General features: G+C 39.0%; 1 protein-coding gene across 4 annotated transcripts in view; it reads left to right on the top strand.

Moving 5' to 3' along the window:
• Positions 1-21,765, top strand: part of LOC124625795 (phosphorylase b kinase gamma catalytic chain, skeletal muscle/heart isoform) — a 137,489-nt gene that overhangs the window by 96,191 nt on the left and 19,533 nt on the right. For 3 of the 4 annotated variants that reach the window (XM_047149243.1, XM_047149244.1, XM_047149245.1), the window contains 3 exons: positions 3,453-3,550; positions 4,799-4,870; positions 14,732-14,890. In XM_047149243.1, the coding sequence (XP_047005199.1) occupies positions 3,453-3,550; positions 4,799-4,870; positions 14,732-14,890 (329 nt within the window). The remainder of the gene's footprint in view (positions 1-3,452; positions 3,551-4,798; positions 4,871-14,731; positions 14,891-21,765) is intronic. The other variant, XM_047149246.1, reaches the window with a different exon arrangement.

A 21,765-nucleotide genomic window follows, 5' to 3' on the forward strand; every position in this document is an offset into this window, starting at 1 on the left:
CATATATCGAATCTGTTGGTTGCATCCTCATGGAGGAAAAAAGGGGTAGATTGGAAAGATGGAGCAGATCATTCCCGACCTCAAGAGGAGAGGCTGTTTTAAGGACAAGGCTGAGGATTGGTCAGTTTGGCGTTAGGAAGGGATTAGTGGAACAGTGAGTCATAACTGGATACTGAAACTTTTAGGAATGGTATCAAGGGGTGAATAAAACAGTTAGAAAAGTACAAGGACTGTTGTTTGGTTAGAGACAGGGCAAACTTGTGGAAGAAGTGTAAGTATTGTAATTTAGGTTTAGAAAACAAGATGATTTTGCTGAAGAAATGTGAGAAGGAAGACTAGTGAAGAGAAAACGGACTAGAATAAGTTGAAAAGTCTCAGTATAGGATGTAGACAAATTGACCAGTTGGCCTCTGGGAGACATGCAGAAAATAATTGATAGTAAAATAAGTTTACAGCAGGAGGTAGTCATTGAATACACTGAAAGTTTGCTGAAAAGGAAACAATAGAAAACCATCAAATGAGAAAAACAATGGCCAAACAAGAAAGGGAGATTGCCAGGTGGAGATAGTGAAAGAAGATAACAAAAAGTGAAAGTACATCACGAAAGAGAAGAAAAACCAAATGGACAAAGGAAAAGATCATCACACAGAGCAAAAAATACAAGGACCCAGCAAAGGTATCATTGACAGTGAACCTGATATATGTTAAATTTGAGTAAAGTGAATAAAGGTTTTCTCAGCAACTCTTGGTGGTTCATAAAAATGGCTTCCTTCAGATATCATTCCTCCCTCCCTCCATGCACAAACCTCCACATTTTCTCACCCCTTTTGCTGCTTTGACCTATCTGTTACATCTTCTGATTTAGATTAATGTGGACAATGTATCCCTAACTTGGCTTGTAACTGAAATAGAGATTTAATTATACTACTCACCCATCTGTAAGTTTGATGCTGTATATGGTAAACATGATGCCAAACTGAGCAATGCTGCATTTTACAATGCAGCTGAAAAATCATCATTTTGTAAACAGCAAATAAAATAAATGCAGTCGTTCAATCATACATCACAGTGCTTGCATGCTACATTAACCATGTCATAGAAACAGTAATAGAAGGTATATTTACCTGTTAATGATGATGGCCCTGCCGTGGAAATGTGACATGGCTTTCAGGTTGCTTGTGAAAGAATTTAAATAGGTGGTTCAGGTTCAGAGAAACACACAAAGCTGTTTAAAACAAAAATTTGATTATCTGTGCTGGTGCAGTTACTATTAATGAATATAAACTTCCTGTAAACTTCACTGCATCAATTTTGGTAAGGATAGTTGTGGCTGAATGTAAAAAGTTCTCTAGAGTAAAGAAGACAACTTACCAAATAGTGGAAGCTTTGTTTACCACACACACACACACACACACTTATGGCTTTGTCACATTATGCATACAGGGTGTTTCAAAAATGACCAGTATATTTGAAACGGCAATAAAAACTAAACGAGCAGCGATAGAAATACACCATTTGTTGCAATATGCTTGGGACAACAGTACATTTTCAGGCAGACAAACTTTCGAAATTACAGTAGTTACAATTTTCAACAACAGATGGCGCTGCGGTCTGGGAAACTCTATAGTACGATATTTTCCACATATCCACCATGCGTAGCAATAATATGGCGTAGTCTCTGAATGAAATTACCCGAAACCTTTGACGACGTGTCTGGCGGAATGGCTTCACATGCAGATGAGATGTACTGCTTCAGCTGTTCAATTGTTTCTGGATTCTGGCAGTACACCTGGTCTTTCAAGTGTCCCCACAGAAAGAAGTCACAGGGGTTCATGTCTGGCGAATAGGGAGGCCAATCCACGCCGCCTCCTGTATGTTTCGGATAGCCCAAAGCAATCACACAATCATCGAAATATTCATTCAGGAAATTAAAGACGTCGGCCGTGCGATGTGGCCGGGCACCATCTTGCATAAACCACGAGGTGTTCGCAGTGTCGTCTAAGGCCATTTGTACCGCCACAAATTCACGAAGAATGTCCAGATAGCGTGATGCAGTAATCGTTTCGGATCTGAAAAATGGGCCAATGATTCCTTTGGAAGAAATGGCGGCCCAGACCAGTACTTTTTGAGGATGCAGGGACGATGGGACTGCAACGTGGGGCTTTTCGGTTCCCCATATGCGCCAGTTCTGTTTATTGACGAAGCCGTCCAGGTAAAAATAAGCTTCGTCAGTAAACCAAATGCTGCCCACATGCATATTGCCGTCATCAATCCTGTGCACTATATCGTTAGCGAATGTCTCTCGTGCAGCAATGGTAGTGGCGCTGAGGGGTTGCCGCGTTTGAATTTCGTATGGATAGAGGTGTAAACTGTGGCGCATGAGACGATACGTGGACGTTAGCGTCATTTGGACCGCAGCTGCAACACGGCGAACGGAAACCCGAGGCCGCTGTTGGATCACCTGCTGCACTAGCTGCGCGTTGCCCTCTGTGGTTGCCGTACGCGGTCGCCCTACATTTCCAGCACGTTCATCCATCACGTTCCCAGTCCATTGAAATTTTTCAGACAGATCCTTTATTGTATTGCTTTTCGATCCTTTGGTTACATTAAACCTCCGTTGAAAACTTCGTCTTGTTACAACAACACTGTGTTCTAGGCGATGGAATTCCAACACCAGAAAAATCCTCTTTTCTAAGGAATAAACCATGTTGTCTACAGCACACTTGCACGTTGTGAACAGCACACGCTTACAGCAGAAAGACAACGTACAGAATGGCGCACCCACGGACTGCGTTGTCTTCTATATCTTTCACATCACTTGCAGCGCCATCTGTTGTTGAAAATTGTAACTACTGTAACTTCTAAAGTTTGTCTGCCTGAAAATGTACTGTTGTCCCAAGCATATCGCAACAAACGGTGTATTTCTATCGCTGCTCGTTTAGTTTTTATTGCCGTTTCAAATATACCGGTCATTTTTGAAACACCCTGTATTTAAAAAGTTTCAAAATGTTACACAGTATTGTTATATAGATATTTTATACTTTAGGATTTAAGGAGGCCATTTGGCAAAAAGCAGAAGAATTGACTTGTCAATAGACACACACAAAAGAAGGAAAACTTGGTAGCTTTCAGAGTTATCCTTTCATGAGCTAGAGTGTGTGTGCGTGTCTGTGTGCGTGTCTGTGTGCATGGGTGTGGGTGTGTACATACTCTAGCTTGTCAAAACTCCAAAAGCTAGCATGTTTTCCTTCTTTTGTGTGTGGCTATCGACAACTCAACACTTCTGCTTTTTGGTGCCCAGTGGTCTCCTTTACATTCTGCAAGAACTTTCCCACAACATTTATAATAGATATTTTGTAGTTACACTTCTACTAAGGCTTTTAGTTATTCACTTTTTATATCTATGTCATATTTACAGATAACGTGGTGAAATTATTTGTTTTATCTTCCAGAGCCCCCAAAGGATTTAATACGGAAACTGCTTGTAGTTGACCCAAATGAAAGAATCAGTATTAAAGAAGCCCTTAACCATCCCTTCTTCCAAATTATGGTAAGAATACGAGAGATTTTTTTCTCTAGTGAGTTTTAAGTGAACATAATTTTAACAGACTTGTTACTTATGTTGATGTCAGAAACACTTACTGTTTGTTCATGAGTAAGTAATGTCCCTGTTTGGTGTAAAGAACTGACACGGTACGTCAAAGATACTGCCTCATAAAAATGTCTTCGGAAATTAATTGAAGACGTGTTGTTCCATAAGTACAGTTGTCTTAGCTTTACACAGTCAGCAAAAAACATTAGAATGTAGGAACAAGCAGGGCACTATTGTAAATTTACTGAAGCACCAGTGCCAGGGCCATAATAACTGCTGAGATAGATATGTTGTAATCAATCTGTTTTTGGCATTTGGCTGAAAAAACCAACACTGGTCTCTTACTCACAGAAAAATAAGTTTAATAGTGAGGACATCCCTAACAGGGACACAGTTCTTCATCCACTTTTTTTAAAGAGAGAATAATGTGTGTTTAGCTCACAGATTTCGCCATTGTTAACAATAAGTGGTTCTGATGACTTAATTTATTAGTTCCAATCCCTTGGGGCATTTTCTATGCTTTCTACAAAAAAATGTTAATATTGTGTAAGTTAATAAATGGTGATTCCAAAATTAACCTTAGTTTGCAGACAACTTGAAACTGGGAGGTCTGTGAGATAAGTACACTTCGTATACTACAAGAACACATCTTAATTTTCATTGAAAACTAACAAACAAAATATACAGAAAATATAGAGCAAAATTGTTTCACAGCATTTGACTAGTATCTTCATTTCAGCTGTGAAGAATCCTGCCAGTTAAAGTATACTCAGTTATACTGCATCATATGTATTTCTGTGAATACTCTTATGGTTGCTACAGTTATTTATTGTAATACTTGTAATGGTACATTTTGTTTGCCACCTTTTGATGGTTGACATTAATTGCAGAATTAGGCAAACCTTACAATCACCAGTTACCTTTAGCAGCTGCTGGCGTAAAAAATAAAATAAAATAAAATTCCTTTGGTTACTTGATGGATAGTATTTGTATTGTTCTGTCATCATACTTGTTAAAGTATCTAGTAATATGCCCTCTCGTTTATTAGTGTGTGGTGTCGGAAATAAATATTGAGGCAGTAACATCTCCTGTGTTATATTTAGTATTCAGATGGGCAAAACAATCCAGTGGATAACAACATTACAAACTGAATTAAATTAAATTTAGTTCATATGTTAAAGAGTGTAAAAACTTTTTGTTTTACAGTTTTGGGATCAAGATAACTCTGTGAAAGGTGGGACTTCCAGGAGATTTAGTCGAATATGTCAGATCACACTGGTAAAAATAAAATAAAGTGATATGTGTTGTAGTGTTTGGGTAGTTCTCTAACTCTGTAAAGTTTTTGTATTTTTATTGTGGCTCATCTTTTCATAGTTTATGTTTTGTGAGTGATGTGAATGCCATGTAAGCAACATAGCATTATTCTTATCACTGGGCGTTGTGGCTGGTGTCACTTTCTGGTCTCTAGTATATAGGGCAGTAGATTTTAACACTAGTACAAATGTTTAGAAACACTACAAAAATTAGTAAAACATGAATAAAGATAAATGAAAAAGAGTGTACTTTTATAAATGACTGACCTTTGTTAAGGTAAAATGGAACATCAGATACACATTGTCATTATTATGAAAATTGCAATGTTGAACTGGGATCATGTGACTGAAATGAGCTTTACACTTCAGATTAGGCACATGATAGTATAAAAGTAATTAAGGTTACAGGACTTTACACAATGTATTACTTTGTGTATTCAGTATGTCCGGGGAACCCTACACGCTGTGATCAGAGGCTCTAAATCTCATGGCAGGGGGCTTATATAGTGTCCTGGAGATATTTTATTATCCTTTTGTGCTTCTTATATGTGAGAACACAATACACACTATACATCAACACAATAGTGATTGCTGGAGGATTGTTTCCAACACACAGAGAGAGAGAGAGAGAGAGGGAGGAGGGATGGGGGAGAGAGGGGAGAGGGCGGGAGCAGTTGCTCTGATCACCTGTATCCTGATGACATTCATCGGGTGAACATGAAGGCAAGGGAAGCAGTGGTACCTGTTTTTCTACAAAGAAGGTTCTTGCATTTCTCACTCCATATGGCTGAGCATTGTCGTGGTGATGAAATATGGCAGATGAAGCTGGCCGAAGGGCTGATTGTACCTCGAGCTTTGATGAAGCATTTCTGAGGTAGTGGTTGTAGTTGAGATTGCACCTAGTTTGTAGAAATTGATAAAATTTGTGGTATCTGATGAAATTGATAAAATTTGTGGTATCTGATGGTGCCCTAAACAATCAGACAAGGTAATTTTCTCCTTTACTGCTTGATGTTCGTTGCTACATTGCAATTACCATAACAGAACACAACCATCTCTGTGGGGCAAGTTGAAGGTGCACTTTTCTAAACAGACAACATTTGGTAACTGATCATGCCATTAACTATGTTTGTATGCCTGTTGCAATCTCAAAGCATTTGTGGTTTCTGACAGTGGAAATCGAGGCAACAGCATGCATATTAACTGCCCGTTCCGCAGCAGGTTGTGCCAGAGCATTAACACAGATAAGCAAACGTGCAGTATAATGTTCCAGTGTCAAGCCAACACTGTAGATTAAGCTGTATGCTACATTATGGTTGTGTAGACAAGACAGCTGTCATCCCTTGATGTGATCACACTGCACAGTCCAGTACTCCTTTCTTATGGCATCCTGCCATCTTTAGTGCACTTCCACAGAAGCAATACTCTCTTAGCAACGTATAATGTAATGTCACAGTATGACAGACTCCTCAGAGATTGACCATTCTGTCCTTTTTAAACTTTCACGTGCTCAAGTGGGCTGCAATCTAGATGATGTCCAATTGCTGCATCCTGCATGGTGAGTGATAGGAGACACAGCATAATGAGATTTACTTCCAGGTTTCCTCAGCATTCACTGGTTCTTATACTGCATGAATTTAGCATAACATGCATCTTTATGATTAGACAAAAAGAGAAAAGGAGGGAAGACTAAAGTGTAATGTATTAGTAATGACAGTCATTGGAGGTGGATTTCAAGCTCCAATTGGATAAAGGAAGTCTTCAATGTCCTCTTCAAAGAAACTGTCCCAACATTTAACTTATGCAATTTAGGGAAACCACAAAAAATCTGAATTGGAATGGCCAGACAAGGATATGTACCACATTCATACAGATTACAAGTCCATGTCTTGAGTGCTAGACTACTAGGCCACCTACATCCAGTAACTCAAGAGACAATCCTGCTAAGACTACATCTCCCAGCAGTCTTATCCCTTACTGTTGATAAGTTTTACACATTCTCAGAGTCTGCATTCATTCAATACATTCCTTTTTCTGTTGCAATTTTCAGCACCCATCTCTCTTTCTAGAAAATCACTCAAAGTAATGATATAAGTTTCTGTATGCCGAGCATTACTTTATTCATGTTTGCTTTGTTCTCGTGAGAATCCTCGTATATTTACATAGAAATGTGATTAATGACTTTAGTTGGTAGCCTGTAGCTAGGCACTAACAACATTGCAATAATAATTGCTTCACTGATCGTAATTTAGAGGGACTGTATAGCATTTTTACTACCATTATTATGTATAAAAATTCAGCCTGCACATGTTTATGCTCACGAAATTCAAAAAGTAGTCGGTTGATTGCTTTGAAATTTTGACACAATGTTGCATGTGAATACTTCAGTGTTTATGTGGCTATTTTTTAAATTTAGATAGTATATAAATAAATATGTATTACGTAGAGGGGGAAATGTCATTATCAAAAGTCTCGAAAAGTTCTTGAGTAATTTACTTCAAATTTTAAACGACACTCTATTAAACATTCAGATGAACACAACTATACAGTTTTTCTGTTTAAACTGACTGCAAGAAAGAAAATGCTCTGCTGTAAATATGTGTGTTTCTGTTCATCATAGGCAGTTTTAACTATGATAGTGGGGCATTTAAATCATTAGGCAAATTGTTTATATAATGTGGTTTTTGTTAGCTAGCTGCAATATAAGCAAATTATTTTATAGTATTGAACGCAAATAAAACAGGTGATAATTATTAGGATATACGTTTTGATTATAAAGTGTGTTCAAGGTCTATTTAAAAACTGCTAAATATACCGGTGGACAGTGTTGTTCACTTAGGAGACAGGAAGATATTTATGCCAAATGATTTTGAAAAGGTCTGTGATGCTATATCAACAGTGAAGTAGGTATCAATATTTATATCTAAATCAGGAAGATAATTGCTTAGTTGTGTGGGAGATGATATATGCGTATCACCGTTGGAGCTGTCCATATTGTGAATGCACAAGTAATTGTCATAGACATCATTGGTTTGATATCAACTACGGAAAAAGAAATTCTCTCTGGACCTCTTCATGCATTGTAGTCTTCAGCTGTAAGGATTCATGATGCAGTCGTGTGCTTCACCTTCCCTTAGGCAGCTGTCTTTTTATCTTTTCTTACATCTTGTAACTAGCCAGGAACTTCCCTGGTCCCTTTTTCCCATCTATTTACCTGACTGGATGTCCCACACACCCGCAATTCATTTTCATTAAATCTTTCATGACATCTTTCACTCCAATCTGTTCCCTGATTCATTTTCCCCATTCTTCACAGTGATTGCCAATGTCATTTGAAGACACTATATAAGTTACAAAAATAACTCATACGATTTTTACTATTTGTTTATTTCCTTAGCTATCCATCCAGTTGTTGGCTTCTGTTAACACGTTTCCCTCCTTCCAGTTTAAGGATCTGAAAATTTTGCATAAGGCTGCTAAGAACAATTTTGTTGATACAAAATCCACTTGCCAGATTTCTCGTATTGTTCTGAATTTCCCAACATCTTGAAGTCTAATGGAAGTTGTGCCATTGACGCAATGTTTGATGTATTAACACAGGTTGAATACGTTGTTTCTCTAGAGTTGCTTGTACAAATTTTGTTGGAAATACGACAAAAACTTCTAAAAAGCTTTGAATAAGGGGTAATCCATACTCATTGCTTCATTTGTAACTTTGTTCACTATGTGCATTGTGATCAATTATATTAAATCATTTCTAAAGCCAATTGGTCCCTTTGAGTGGTTTACAGTTATATCACCCTGTACAGTTTCTTTCTTGGGTACAGCATGAATTTTAGTCTTTCAAGGCATTTTCAGAATACTGCAAATCACATCTACTTGATGAGTAACACATGTCTACCAGTACAGCTCTAATAGCTGCTAGAAGCAGTAGGTCTCCACATAATTTCAAAATGATGCTCGATGACAACATCAGCCAAAACTTGTTACATTACAGTTCTATGTGTTGTTGCCAGTGTTGTTACTTATAGAGCTGCGAGAAATCTGACAGCTGTTTATCAATAATCCTATACCTTAGAGTGTGGAGATACAGTGTGTTGCTTAACTCAAGTGGACATGTTGTGCTGCTACACCTTCGCTGTCTAGTTCAGCTTTCATAATCCCAGGCAACGTGAATGAGAACAACTTGCCCCAGTTTGTGGGTGAGATAAATACGAACAGGACACAAAGATTTTAAGTTGATTTCCTATATGTTGACCAACTGTGTAAGACATCTGCAATGTCTGACAGAACAGGTTGCTGATTTGTTTGGATATGAAGAAAGGTGATAATTTGCAAAACTGATAAGAAAAAGATTTTGAAGTAATAAGGAAGAGAGGTGTATTCTGAAATCAGTATGAAAGAGGATACTATTAAACTGATGTTATACAATGATAAAACAACATGTGCATGGCTGATGCAGGTGACCTGCTGTCATATTGCAAGATACGAGCGCCAAGCATATTGCTATATTCTGTTCAAAGTAATTAGCAGACACCTGTTACTACTGCATGGAAGTGACAGCCTATAGCAAGACACAACCATGAATTGTGACAAGGCGGCTGCTGCTTGTTAGTCACAGAGCTCGTAACAGAATGGGGTGGACATGGTGGCAAACAGACTTTTTACAGGTTGACAAGTACAACACTCCTCCTCCTCGTCCTCCTCTTCCATCCATCACCTCCTCCCCCTATCTCTCTCTCTCTCTCTCTCTCTCTCTCTCTCTCTATCTCCTCCTACCACCCTCTGTGTCTGTCTCCTCCTTTCCAGTCTCTATTTCCTCAAACCGCTTCGTCCATCTCCCCCTCCCCCCCCCCCCCCCCCTCCCGACCACCACCACCACCACCTTGAGTCTTGTTCATTGTTATTGCAAAGTCATATGCTATTTTAGTATTTCAATCGTAAGTCGATTAGCCAGAAATACATCTTTCCTATTTTCTGTGAAATCCGACTGTGAGGAAGAAAACAGTATAGCACGTTGTTCTGGTGTTAGCTACCACGAAGGTCGAATGCCCAGCAGAGGAACTTAACTTAAATGACAGTAAGGGGGCACAGTGGCCACACTTTTCTGTACTCACATGGTAGGTGCGCCATCTCCTCATGTCACGTGAATACAGTGGCCAATAGTGTTCACGTGGCTGGTATAGAGGCAACCATCCAGTGCACAGCTGGTCAGTTCAGTGCTTGCACTTGATATTGTTGGATCTTTCTTTGCTTTACTAGGACTGTTTTGATAACTATCCTGCTTGTCACTTGATTACTGTCCTTGGTCACATCTTGGATTTGTCTCCGCTGCTCTGGGTCTTGTCATCATCAGTGGCGGCATGGCAATGGCTTAGCTTAACAATTCGTTGTCATCTAGGTTGTTGGTTCTTGTCGCTCTCTTTCATTTGTCCACAGTGTGTCTCTTGCATTTCATTCGCCTACTATTAGTCTAGGTTACTCCTCTGCAGGCAGCTCTTCTGGCTATAGCAGCTGTATATACAACATTTGTTTAAAATATATATAATGAGAAAGAAATAATATATCTCCTTCTTATCAATTAGTGTTTGTCCTGCCTGGTGGCAGTGTCTGCTAATAGGATTCACTGTCTCCATTTTATTCGGTTGTGCGCCATGTCCATATGAAGAATTACAGCCTTCATGTCTTCATGCAGTGTGGGCCAATGCTGTCTTCATTGTCCCATGGGTCTCTTTCCCGTGACCATCGCAGACGGCTTTTGCACATTTTCTCCCGGATCAGTGCTACGTCGTAGCAACTCCTGCTAGTGTTGTTCAAAACATAATCTAGTCAAGTGGTGCCACTTGTCTATCCAAGCATCTTAGTCTCCATAACCCCCAATCATCATTCTACGTCTTTTACAGCTAGCCCACACTCGGTGCCATAGAAAGCAACGGAACAGATGGCAGTTGGGTAAATCTTTGACTTCTGATGGTCCTTAATCCGATGATCGCAGCTGACACACCTGTTGCCATTTGCTATTTAATCCAGGCTGCCTGTGTCCATGCATTGACTTCATATGAAAGCTGTAGAACCAGGCTAATTTAAATTTGATATTGTTGGTAGATGTTGCCCATCAACATTGATGGTTCCAACTTCTTGTCGATCTGATGTTTTCTTTTTGTGGAGCTGTAAGCCGTATGCACACGTCAGTCGTTCCCCTTCTGTGTTTGAGGCTGAAGATGGAATTTGTACTCCACATCAACATGGTATCATCAGTGTAGAGAAGTGTCCATGGTAGTGGCATGTTCAGGTCTGTGACAGTGTCCATCACAAGATGTGAAAGTCATTTGATGATGGTCCTGCAGCCACTTGGCTATAGCGCCTTGTTCTACATACAATTAAAGGAAACAAGCAGTACATTTTTAGATCAGAAAATTTTGTTTCTTGCAGTCAGTATTAACAGAAAACTGGTACATTGCTGTTTAAACAAATACATATTTTGTCTGTCTGTTTGAATGAAAATTTGAAGTAAATCAGTCAAGTACTTTGACATTTTTGGTAACAGTGTTTCCCTTCTATATATCTCTTACATCTGTAATTTCAAGTCGCCTCCTTGCATCCATCTGTATGTGCAGGCTAATATCAGGAACAGCTATGGGTATTTTGATCCTGTTTTCACTAATAAATACACTGATTCATGAGGAAGTTTTTTGTATATAATTTATAAATATTTCACACAAATTGTCTGAATTATGATTAATTAATGTCATGTTGTGAAAACAATGCTGCTGCCACATAGCAAACAACAGTCATAACTCGAGAGAGCAACAGTGCGTTGAAATAGCAGAAAGCATGACCAAATTTGCATCTGATGCAATGGTCTAGTGGTAAAGCTTTTAATTAGAACAAAGAGGTTGTAGGACTGAATCCGAATTGGGTCTTTTTTATTTTTCACTCAGCCTTTCAACCTAACATTCCCCATTCAGTGATCTGGAGATTTGCTAGAAATGAAATGTGGCTCGGATTCCACATTACCACTGTAGCCCCCCTTTTTCCAGTTGGATAACCAACTAGGGACATGCAAGTTGCCTGAGCGATATCTAGTTGACTGCAGGCATTTCAGAACAGCTGCGTAGTGGGAAAATGTAAAGTCCTGTGATTTACAATTATTTATGGATAGAGTAAAACATAGCATGGGATGCAGCACTACTTCATTTATGTAAAAAAAGGTTTTGCAGCAGATCACTCAGCTTTCTGCTTTCTTTGAGTCAAATCTAGATGCAAACATGATTCTCGGTGTGGTAAGGCCTAAGATATTATTTGTTTGGACACTTCTAAATTATACAGAAGGCTAGTAAACAAATCACGACCGATGAAAAAGAGATTTAGGCTTTTTAAAGCTCTTAAAGACATGGGCGTGATCTTCTTGAATGGAATTCAAAAATTTCTTGTAGATGAAATACAAGATTTCAAAATACTTCTATAGATGGTTGAGGGGTGCATTTCAAAGTCTGACAATTTCTGCTGCCCTCAGATTACCAGGAGCAAATCACACTCCTAATTCACTCCAAGGTCATTGAACATCAACTCATCATAATGTGATGCAAGGCTTACAATGTGAAATGAACAATGAACAAATATTTTTAACCAGTAGTTTACTTGCAATTGTTTGAGAACAAAGGCATAGCATAAAAACAAGCAAATCAAAAATATGTGAAGTTTTATTTTTTATGCTTCAAGAAAAAAGTTTCTGAAAAAGTACTTCAGCAACGTTGCTTCATTTACATTCAGATCATTGTTTCAGCAGCATAGCAGATGCCTCAGCATTTAGCTTCTAGCTTTCCTTGAATCAAACTTATATGTGAACAAAGGTCTTTGCATGGCACGGCTGAGAAGTCTGTCATAATGTGTCCACAACAAAGAATTGTGGCAGTGAGTCTCAACAGTGCATTACAGTGCATACTAAGGCTCACAAGAGGAGTATTGTAACACAATCTAAACATGTAGATCATGCGTGTTTTTTCTTATTTTGAAAGGGCTCAAGTTTCCAGAAAACTCATAAAACTGACACAGATATGCACCCAGGAGACAACATGCATGGTGAAAGTAGGTGGACACATATCAAAGAAGTTCAAGGTGAGGACTGGAGTGCGACAAGGAGACTGCCTCTCCCCTCTGCTGTTTAACGTGGTACTGGAGAGAGCCCTGAGAGAGGTAGCAAGCCTAGAGACAGGAATACAGCTGGGAAGAAGGATCAACACCCTGGCCTATGTGGATGATGTAGTTTTTATAGCAGAGAAAGGGCAAGACCTGGTTCAAATGGCAAGAACATTAATGGAAGAGGCAATGAGAGCAGGCCTGAGGTTGACTATGGATAAGACAAAATAACTCCTAGTTAGCAGAGAGAATGATGACAGACCCCTGAAGGTGGAGGACAAAGACTTTGTAAGGGTAAAAGACTAAATATCTCAGTGAAAGGTACGAGATAGACCAGGAAATTACTGCACGAATACAAGCAGGAAACAGGTCAAGGTTTGCTCTGGGAAAGCTGTTAAAGTCCCAGCTTCTATCGAGATCCTCAAAGACCAAGATCTACAAGACAATAATACAACCTGTAGTCTTATATGGAGCAGAGACCTGGACCATCACCCAAAAGATGGAAAGAAAGCTCCTGACATTTGAGAATGCCACCCTCAGACAAATTTTTGGGCCAGTGAAGGTTGGAGATGAATGGAGGAAAAGAAAGAACTGTGAATTGCAGGAGCTATACAAGTCGATGGACATTGTGGCAGTGATCAGAGAAAGAAGGCGGAAGTGGTATGGACATGTAATGTGTCGAGAAGGCCAGGTCATCAGGCAGGTAGTGGAGGAAGATATTAGTGGCAAAAGACAACGACTCCAGTGCATTGATCAAGTCAGAGAGGATATGAGTACTCTGAGCCTGTCTGAAGAAGAATACATGGACCGATTAGAATATCATGTAAAATGTTTAAGTAAATCAATCAAGAACTTTTTGTAATGTTTGGTAACAACTTTTCCACTTTTTATATATGTATTAAAATACATATATAAATAAATGCATTTATTCAGATGCAACATTGTGTTAAAATTTCAAATCAGTCTACCGACTACTTCTCAAGTTTTGCAAGCACAGACATATGCAGGCTGAATTTTCATATAAAAAGATGTGTCCTTTGAACAAGAAGATGCTCATTTAAAACTTGAACCCTTTTAAAAGGTTGCTGCCATCTTTAATAAGCTATTGAGTCCTCTCAAAATGATTGCAGCCAAAATCTGTTTCATTATTTTGGTTCCTCATTATGTCAAGAATGAATATCATAAAGCTTGTTGAAGCTACTTTTTAATTGTAACCCTAAATAAAATTCATATATAAATTATAAATACAATGATGGGTTGTGCAGCATCAAACAGCCCTGAATCTGTGACCTGATATATCACTTATTGATTTCTACTCGACTCTTCCATTGTTTTCAGTCTCACGTGGCCACACACACACACGCACAGCTGGGAGGGTTTGTAACGTGGTGTTAAAGTGTTATCTGGACAGTTTACAGCAAGTGTGTAGATGTGTGGCAGACACCAGAATAGTAGTGACCAGGTGGCGATTTCACTGGATTAAAGAAGCATTCTCCTCATCCTTTCAAATTCTTTGTAATGATTAAATGCACTTTGCTTTTCAAAAATTAGTGTTTTGTTAAATAAAAGTCAACAATCATATTTTAATCATGTTTTCTTTTTCATCATCTCATGTTGTTGTGATGGTAGTAGAACCTCAAGGTAATTATTGCTAATTTTATTGCTCACACAAAACTGTACCTTGCAGGAACATAAAGAACAGAAATTTGATGCCCGCAAGATGTTCAAATTTGGAATACTCTGTGTTCGAGCCATCGTACGAATTCAACGACTTCGCTTTACACCCGAGCCATTATCAATGGAAGTAGCAAGAGTTGACCCGTACAGGATAAAAGTACTTCGCAAGGTAAGGGACCGGATGCTCTTAAATTAACACTACATTAAGTCATATTTGAAGGTGAGTCAAATGAAAATAACAAAGTCAGTTGTTGTATCAAAAGGAAAATTATCTGAGAGAATTCTTGGCCAGAACTTACTTACAGAAGAAATATCAGTTCTGGTGATAAACCATGTAAAGTACACACATTATCCTAGCAGTCAAAACTAATAGTTCCCTCCCATGGTAGGAGGGGGAGGGGGGGGGGATAGGTTGGGAAAGGCTTAACCCCTCCACATAAAATCTGAGTTATCTCATGTTTATTGTTTTGATAGACATTTAAAATCCTGCATATACTCAAACAACTTAAGAACAGGCCATTGAGAAAATAAAACTTCGCGTATATCCATGTCATTGCTGATACTTAGGTGTTCGGCAACTAGAGAGCATCTGTTCCTACATTTGTAACCTGCTTGTCATGTTTTGGTTGAGGTGATTGCCACTAGACATCGTGTTTCCTAAGTACAATCTTGGATACCCAAAAATAAAATGTGCACTTTCAGGCTCCGTTCTGTACTTTCCTTCAGCCACTGGTTTTGAAAAAGGATGGCAATAGTGATCCTGAGTTTGACATTGAATATAGTGGTTCCTAATGACTTGTTGTTGACGGGATATTAACAGTAATCTCCTCCTCCTCCTCCACAGAAAGCTGTTACGGAACTCATAGTTAGACTGATAGCTACACAGAAACTAAAAAATGACTTCAAGTTTCAGGACATTTTAGTCAAAGTCCTGCACGTTAGTGTACTCGGGATTTTATTAATGGTGACATTCAAAAATTTGCAACTCATTACTTTGAGCTTTAAAAGCTATCTCTATATGTTTATATGTGATGTCATTCACTAGAGGACATTTTTAATTAATAAAAAATTTCAATGTTTTGGGACACAATTTGAAAAGAAATCAATGTGTTAAGGGGTTAAAAGTAAGGGCAGATCACTCCAACATTCTTCCCCACAACAGGTGCATCTCTCTCATCCTGGGATCTGAGTGATTTGCCCTTGCTTTTTAGCCTTCCCAGTCTATCACTCTATCCTACCTGAGGAAGGAACATTAGTTCTGACAGCTATGGTAGTGTGTGTACTTTACATGTCTATCAGTGATACTGACATTTCTCTTGAGGATAAGTACGAGCAAGCAATTCAGTCTTAAATTTTAATGTCAATTATCATGCATACAAATCTGCAACACATTTAGGTACAATCTCTGGCACTATCAGTGCAAGTTAATAGTACCAAAAAAGTGTCAGAAGTCCAATTAAAAACAATTTGTTTGGGATTCTGCATAATCACTTGTGCACAGCATGGCCTCTCTCTTCATCAGTGGAACTTCTTACTGGCCAGCACTCCCTCTAGTGGTTCATATATATGAAAATAGGTTGGAGGAAAGATCTGATGAATGTAAACAGACTAAAACTATTGGTGAGTGTGGTGGATCCAGAAGACACTAAAACTTCGGGTTCGTGATTGTGGCAACTGTTGCTCTGACTGTACATGGTTGTGCATTGATATGTTACAACAGAACAACTGCAGACAATGATCTGCATCATTTTCGTTTGATGACACAGCAAAGGCATATTTTTAGTAAGTTTAAGTATGGAGCACTATTGATGTCTGTAGTGACATGTAGTGCACTAAGCAGACATCATTTTGTCCCAGAAAGACAGTCAACAGAACCTTCCTTGCTGATGACTTTGTGTGGAACTTCTTCAATTTGGGAAATGAGAAATGGCACCCTTCCTTATTTTCTATATTCATTTGTTTTTGGTGGTAATAGAACTAGATTTCATTCCTAGTGACAATTCTCATAAAAAAGGATCCACTTTTTGTTAAATGCACTAGAGGAATGCTTCACATGCCTCAACAGCTTGCTGATAGGGTATTCATCCTGCAGACAGTTGTTAAATAGTTGCGCATAATGTATAATAATATAATATATAATCAGTGTTACACATAGCCATATTGTTGGTGGAACCACTACTGAGGGGTATCTGTTGAGAGGCCAGACAAATGTGTGGTTCCTGAAGAGGGGCAGCAGCCTTTTCAGTAGTTGCAGGGGCAACTGTCTGGATGATTGACTGATCCGGCTTTGTAACATCAACCAAAACGGCCTTGCTGTGCTGGTACTGCAAACAGCTGAAAGCAAGGGGAAACTACAGCCGTAATTTTTCCCGAGGGCATGCAGCCCTAGTGGATGGTTAAATAATGACGGCATGCTCTTGGGTAAAATATTCCGGAGGTAAATAATTCCCCATTCGGAGCTCCGGGCGGGGACTAGTCAGGAGGACGTTGTTAATCAGGAGAAAGAAAACTGGCGTTCTAGAGAGAGGAGCATGAAACATCAGATCCCTTAATCGAGCAAATAGGTTAGAAAATTTAAAAAGTGAAATGGATAGGTTAAAGTTAAATATAATGAGAATTAGTGAAGTTCAGTGGCTGGAGGAACAGGACTTCTGGTCAGGTGAATACAGGGTTATAAATACAAAATCAAATAGGGGTAATGCAGGATTAGATTTACTAACGTATAAAAAAATAAGAACACAGATAAGCTACTGTGAACAGCGTAGTGAATGCATTATTGTAGCCTAGAGAAGACACAAAGCCCACTTGTACAATAATACAAGTGTATATGCCAGCTAGCTCCGCAGATGAGGAGGAGATTGAGGAAATGTATGAGTGAAGAGAAATTAAACAGATAGTTAAGGGAGACAAAAATTAATAGTCATGGAGGACTGGAATTCAATAGTAGGAAAAGGTAGACAAGGAAAACTAGTAAGTGAATATGGACTGAGGGAAAGGAATTAAACAGGAAGCTGCCTGGTAGAACTCTGCACGGAGCATAATTTAATCATGACTAACACTTGGTTTAAGAATCATCAGAGAAGGTTGTATATGTGGAAGAGACTTAGAAACACTGGAAGGTAATGATGGTAAGACAGAGATTTTGGAACCAGGTAGTAAGTTGTAAGACATTTCCAGGGGCAGATGCGGACTCTGACCACTATTTATTGATTATGAACTGCAGGTTAAAACTGAAGAAACTGCAAAAAGGTAGGATTTTAAGGAGATGGGACCTGGATAAACTTAAAGAACCAGAGGCTGTAGAGTGTTTCAGAGGGAGCATTAGGGAACAATTGACAAGCACAGGGAAAAGGAATACAGTAGAAGAAGAATGGGTAGCTTTGAGAGATGAAATAGTGAAGGCAGCAGAGGATAAAGTAGGTAAAAAGACGAGGGCTGGTAGAAATCCTTGGGTAACACAAAATATATTGAATTTAATCAATGAAAAGAGAAAATATAAAATTGCAATAAATGGAACAGGCAAAACGGAATACAAATGTCTAAGAAATGAGATCGACAGGAAGTGCAAAAGGACTAAGCAGGGATGGCTAGAGGACATATGTAAGGATATAGAAGCATATATCACTAGGGGTAAGATAGATACTGCCTACAAGAAAATCAGAGACCTTTTTAGAAAAGAGAAACACCTGTATGAATATCAGATGGAAAACCAGTCCTAAGCAAAAAAAGGGAAAGCAGAAAAGTGGAACAAGTGTATGAAGGGTCTATACAGGGGTGATGTACTTGAGGGCAATATTATGGAAATGGAAGAGGATGTAGAGGAAGACGAGAAGGGGGATATGATACTGGGTGAAGAATTTGACAAAGCACTGAAAGACTTAAGTCGAAACCAGGTCCAGGATCAGACAACATTTTGTTAAAGCTACTGATAGGCTTGGGAGAGCCAGCCATGACAAAACTCTACCATCTGGTGAGCAAGATGTATGCGACAGGAGGAATACCCTCAGACTTCAAAAAGAACATGACAATTCAAGTTAGAAAGGAAGCAGTTGGTGACAAGTTTGAATATTAGTGAATTGTCACTTCCATAAGTCGTGGTTGCAAAATGCTAACACACATTCGTTACAGACGAATGGAAAAACTGGTAGAAGCCGACCTTGGAGAAGATCAGTTTGGATTCCGGAGAAATGAAGGAACACGTGAGGCAATACTGTCCCTACGGCTTCTCATAGAGGCTAGGTTACGGAAAAGCAAACTTACGTTATAGTATTTATTGACTTAAAGAAAGCTTTTCACAATGTTGACTGGAATACTCTCTCTCTAATTCTAAAGGTGACAGGGGTAAAATACAATGAATGAAAGGCTATTTACAATTTGTACAGAAACCAGATGGCTGTTATAAGAGTCATGGGGCACGAAAGGGAAGCAGTAGTTGAGAAGGGAGTGAGATAGGATTGTAGCTTATCCCCGTTGTCATTCAATCTGTATGTTGAGCAAGCGGTAAAGGGAACAAAAGAAAAATTTGGAGTAGAAATTAAAGTCCAGGAAGAAGAAATAAAAACTTTGATGTATGCTGATGACATTGTTACTCTGTCAGAGACAGCAAGAAACTTGGAATGGACAGTGTCTTGAAAGGAGGATATAAGATGAACTCAACAAAAGCAAAATGAGGATGGTGGAATACAGTTGAATTAAATCAGATGATGCGATGGGAATTAGATTAGGAAGTGAGACACTTAAAGTAGTAGACGAGTTTTGCTGTTTGGGAAGCAAAATAACTGACGATGGTTGAAGTAGGGAGGATATAAAATGTGGACTGGTAATGGCAAGAAAAGCGTATCTGAGGAAAAATTTGTTAACATCAAGTATAGATTTAAGTGTAAGGAAGTCCTTTCTGAAAGTATATGTATGGAGTGTAGCCATGAATGGAAGTGAAACATGGACAATAAATAGTTTAGACAAGATGATAATAGAAGCCTTTGAAATGTGGTGCTGCAGAAGAATGCTGAAGGTCGGATGGGTAGATCAAATGACTAATGAGGAGGTACTGCATGGAATTGGGTAGAAGATAAATTTGTTGCACAACATGACTAGAAGAAGGGATCGATTAGTAGGACACATAATGAGGCATCAAGAGATCACCAGTTTAGTATTGGAGGGAAGCTTGGGAGATAAAAGTCATAGGGGGAGACCAAGAGATGAATACAGTAAGCAAATTTGGAAGGATGTAGGTTGCATTAGTTATTCGGAGGTGAAGAGACTTGCACAGGTTAGAGTAGCATGGAGAGCTGCATCAAATCAGGTTTTGGACTGAAGATCACAACAGCAGCAACAATGTATAATGCAGTGGGCAGTACAAAGACCAATGTTGACAGTTCCTGAAACGTTATCCGATGTCACTGGTGTGATGTGTATCACCCAGATGAATGGCATCATCCACGAATTCCATGCCATTCATTGGCTTTTATCTCCATTTGTAGACTTGCTGCTGTAGCAAACATGCTATGCTTTACTGAACTATCATTTTAGAAGGAATTTTAAAATCTCTGAATGATTATTGGAAAATCTCAAATAAAGATGTGAAACAAATACTAACAAAGAGATAGAGGGGCTGGCCAGTACTTACCTCAGCTCAGTACAGCCGATAGATAGTTTTGTGTATCTATCAGCTGTACTGAGCTGAGGTAAGTACTGGCCAGCCCCTCTGTCTCTTTGTTAGTATTTTAAAATCTCTCTCTGTTATGACTTTCTATCAAATATTAAAATAGTTTTTTATCCTCTTCTTCACCAAGGACAGGCGTGGAGAGCATGGGTCCCCAAGCCACTACAGTATTTCTTTTCCTTTGCTGCAATTCTAATCTTTTACTATTACTCTCCTCTGGAATGGCCAGTAGGTGATGGCTAATCTATTGGGCACTGTTTGTAGCTACATATGTTACGATGATTATTATTATTATTATTATTATTATTATTATTATTATTATTATTCTTTTCTGCCAGCTGACTCATGTTCAGTCCCCATTTACCAATCTGATTTTGATTCTCTCAAAATTTTACAGTAGTGCGGGCCAAGCTGTAAGTGCCACCCACATTCCTTCGATTGTGCAATCCTGTCTGAAGCACCTTTCTGTTATGTGTTTCAAATTAGACCTCCAAAACCAAACATGGTAGCAATCCATTGTGGGCAACTGTCAGGTACCCACACCATTGTAGCTTGCTGACAACACAGGGAATGCACTGTTGGAGCTGAAACCTCCCCTTGCATGCCAGATGAACACAATCAAACTTTCTCATACTGGTGGCCACAAGATGCCAGAAGTATCATGAGAGAAGATAGTTTTAATGCAGAAATGTTTGGCCCAAAGACCTCTCCTGGCCATGGCATGGGACAAAAACAAATTCAAAAAAATTGTGAGAAATACTCCATTGAAAATCCATTTTGTACCCAAACTAATGACCAGTCCTTTTCAAGTGCAAAACCATTGTTCTTTAGCAAACATACCAAGGAAAAATTCAAGGAAGTAACATCAGTTAACAGGATCTGAAGCAGCCCCATCCTGAATCAAACATCAACCCCTCCTTGGTCACAGGCATTGCTTTCATGTGTGAAGCTCAGTGACATTTCTGTCACGAACTCTCCACACAAAAGCGTTAACAGTGTCCAAGGCATTATTTGCCAACATGAGCTTACATTACACACAGATGACCTGCAAAAAAATTTGGAGCAATGGGATGTCAACTTTGTCTGCCATAATCAGCAGGAGCTGAAAGATAATAGAGTGTGCAGTGGTGCTTTTACTTTGCCTTTTGAAGGGTACATATTTACTGAAAAGATAAACATAATGGATTATTGTTGCAATGAAAAGCCCGTCCTTCCCCTCTCATTGGGTGTTTATATGCTTGCAGTTTGGGTATGTGTATTCATGCTGCACGAATGACCCATCTGTGGTGATTGCAGAGGGGTGCTGTGTGAAAACACCTTGTGCCTCCAACTGCTAATATGCATTAACTACAGAGAGCAGCATTCCTCTCACTCTTCTGATT

The sequence above is a fragment of the Schistocerca americana genome, chromosome 8 (assembly GCF_021461395.2).
Source record: "Schistocerca americana isolate TAMUIC-IGC-003095 chromosome 8, iqSchAmer2.1, whole genome shotgun sequence".
Taxonomy (NCBI): Eukaryota; Metazoa; Arthropoda; class Insecta; order Orthoptera; family Acrididae; genus Schistocerca; species Schistocerca americana.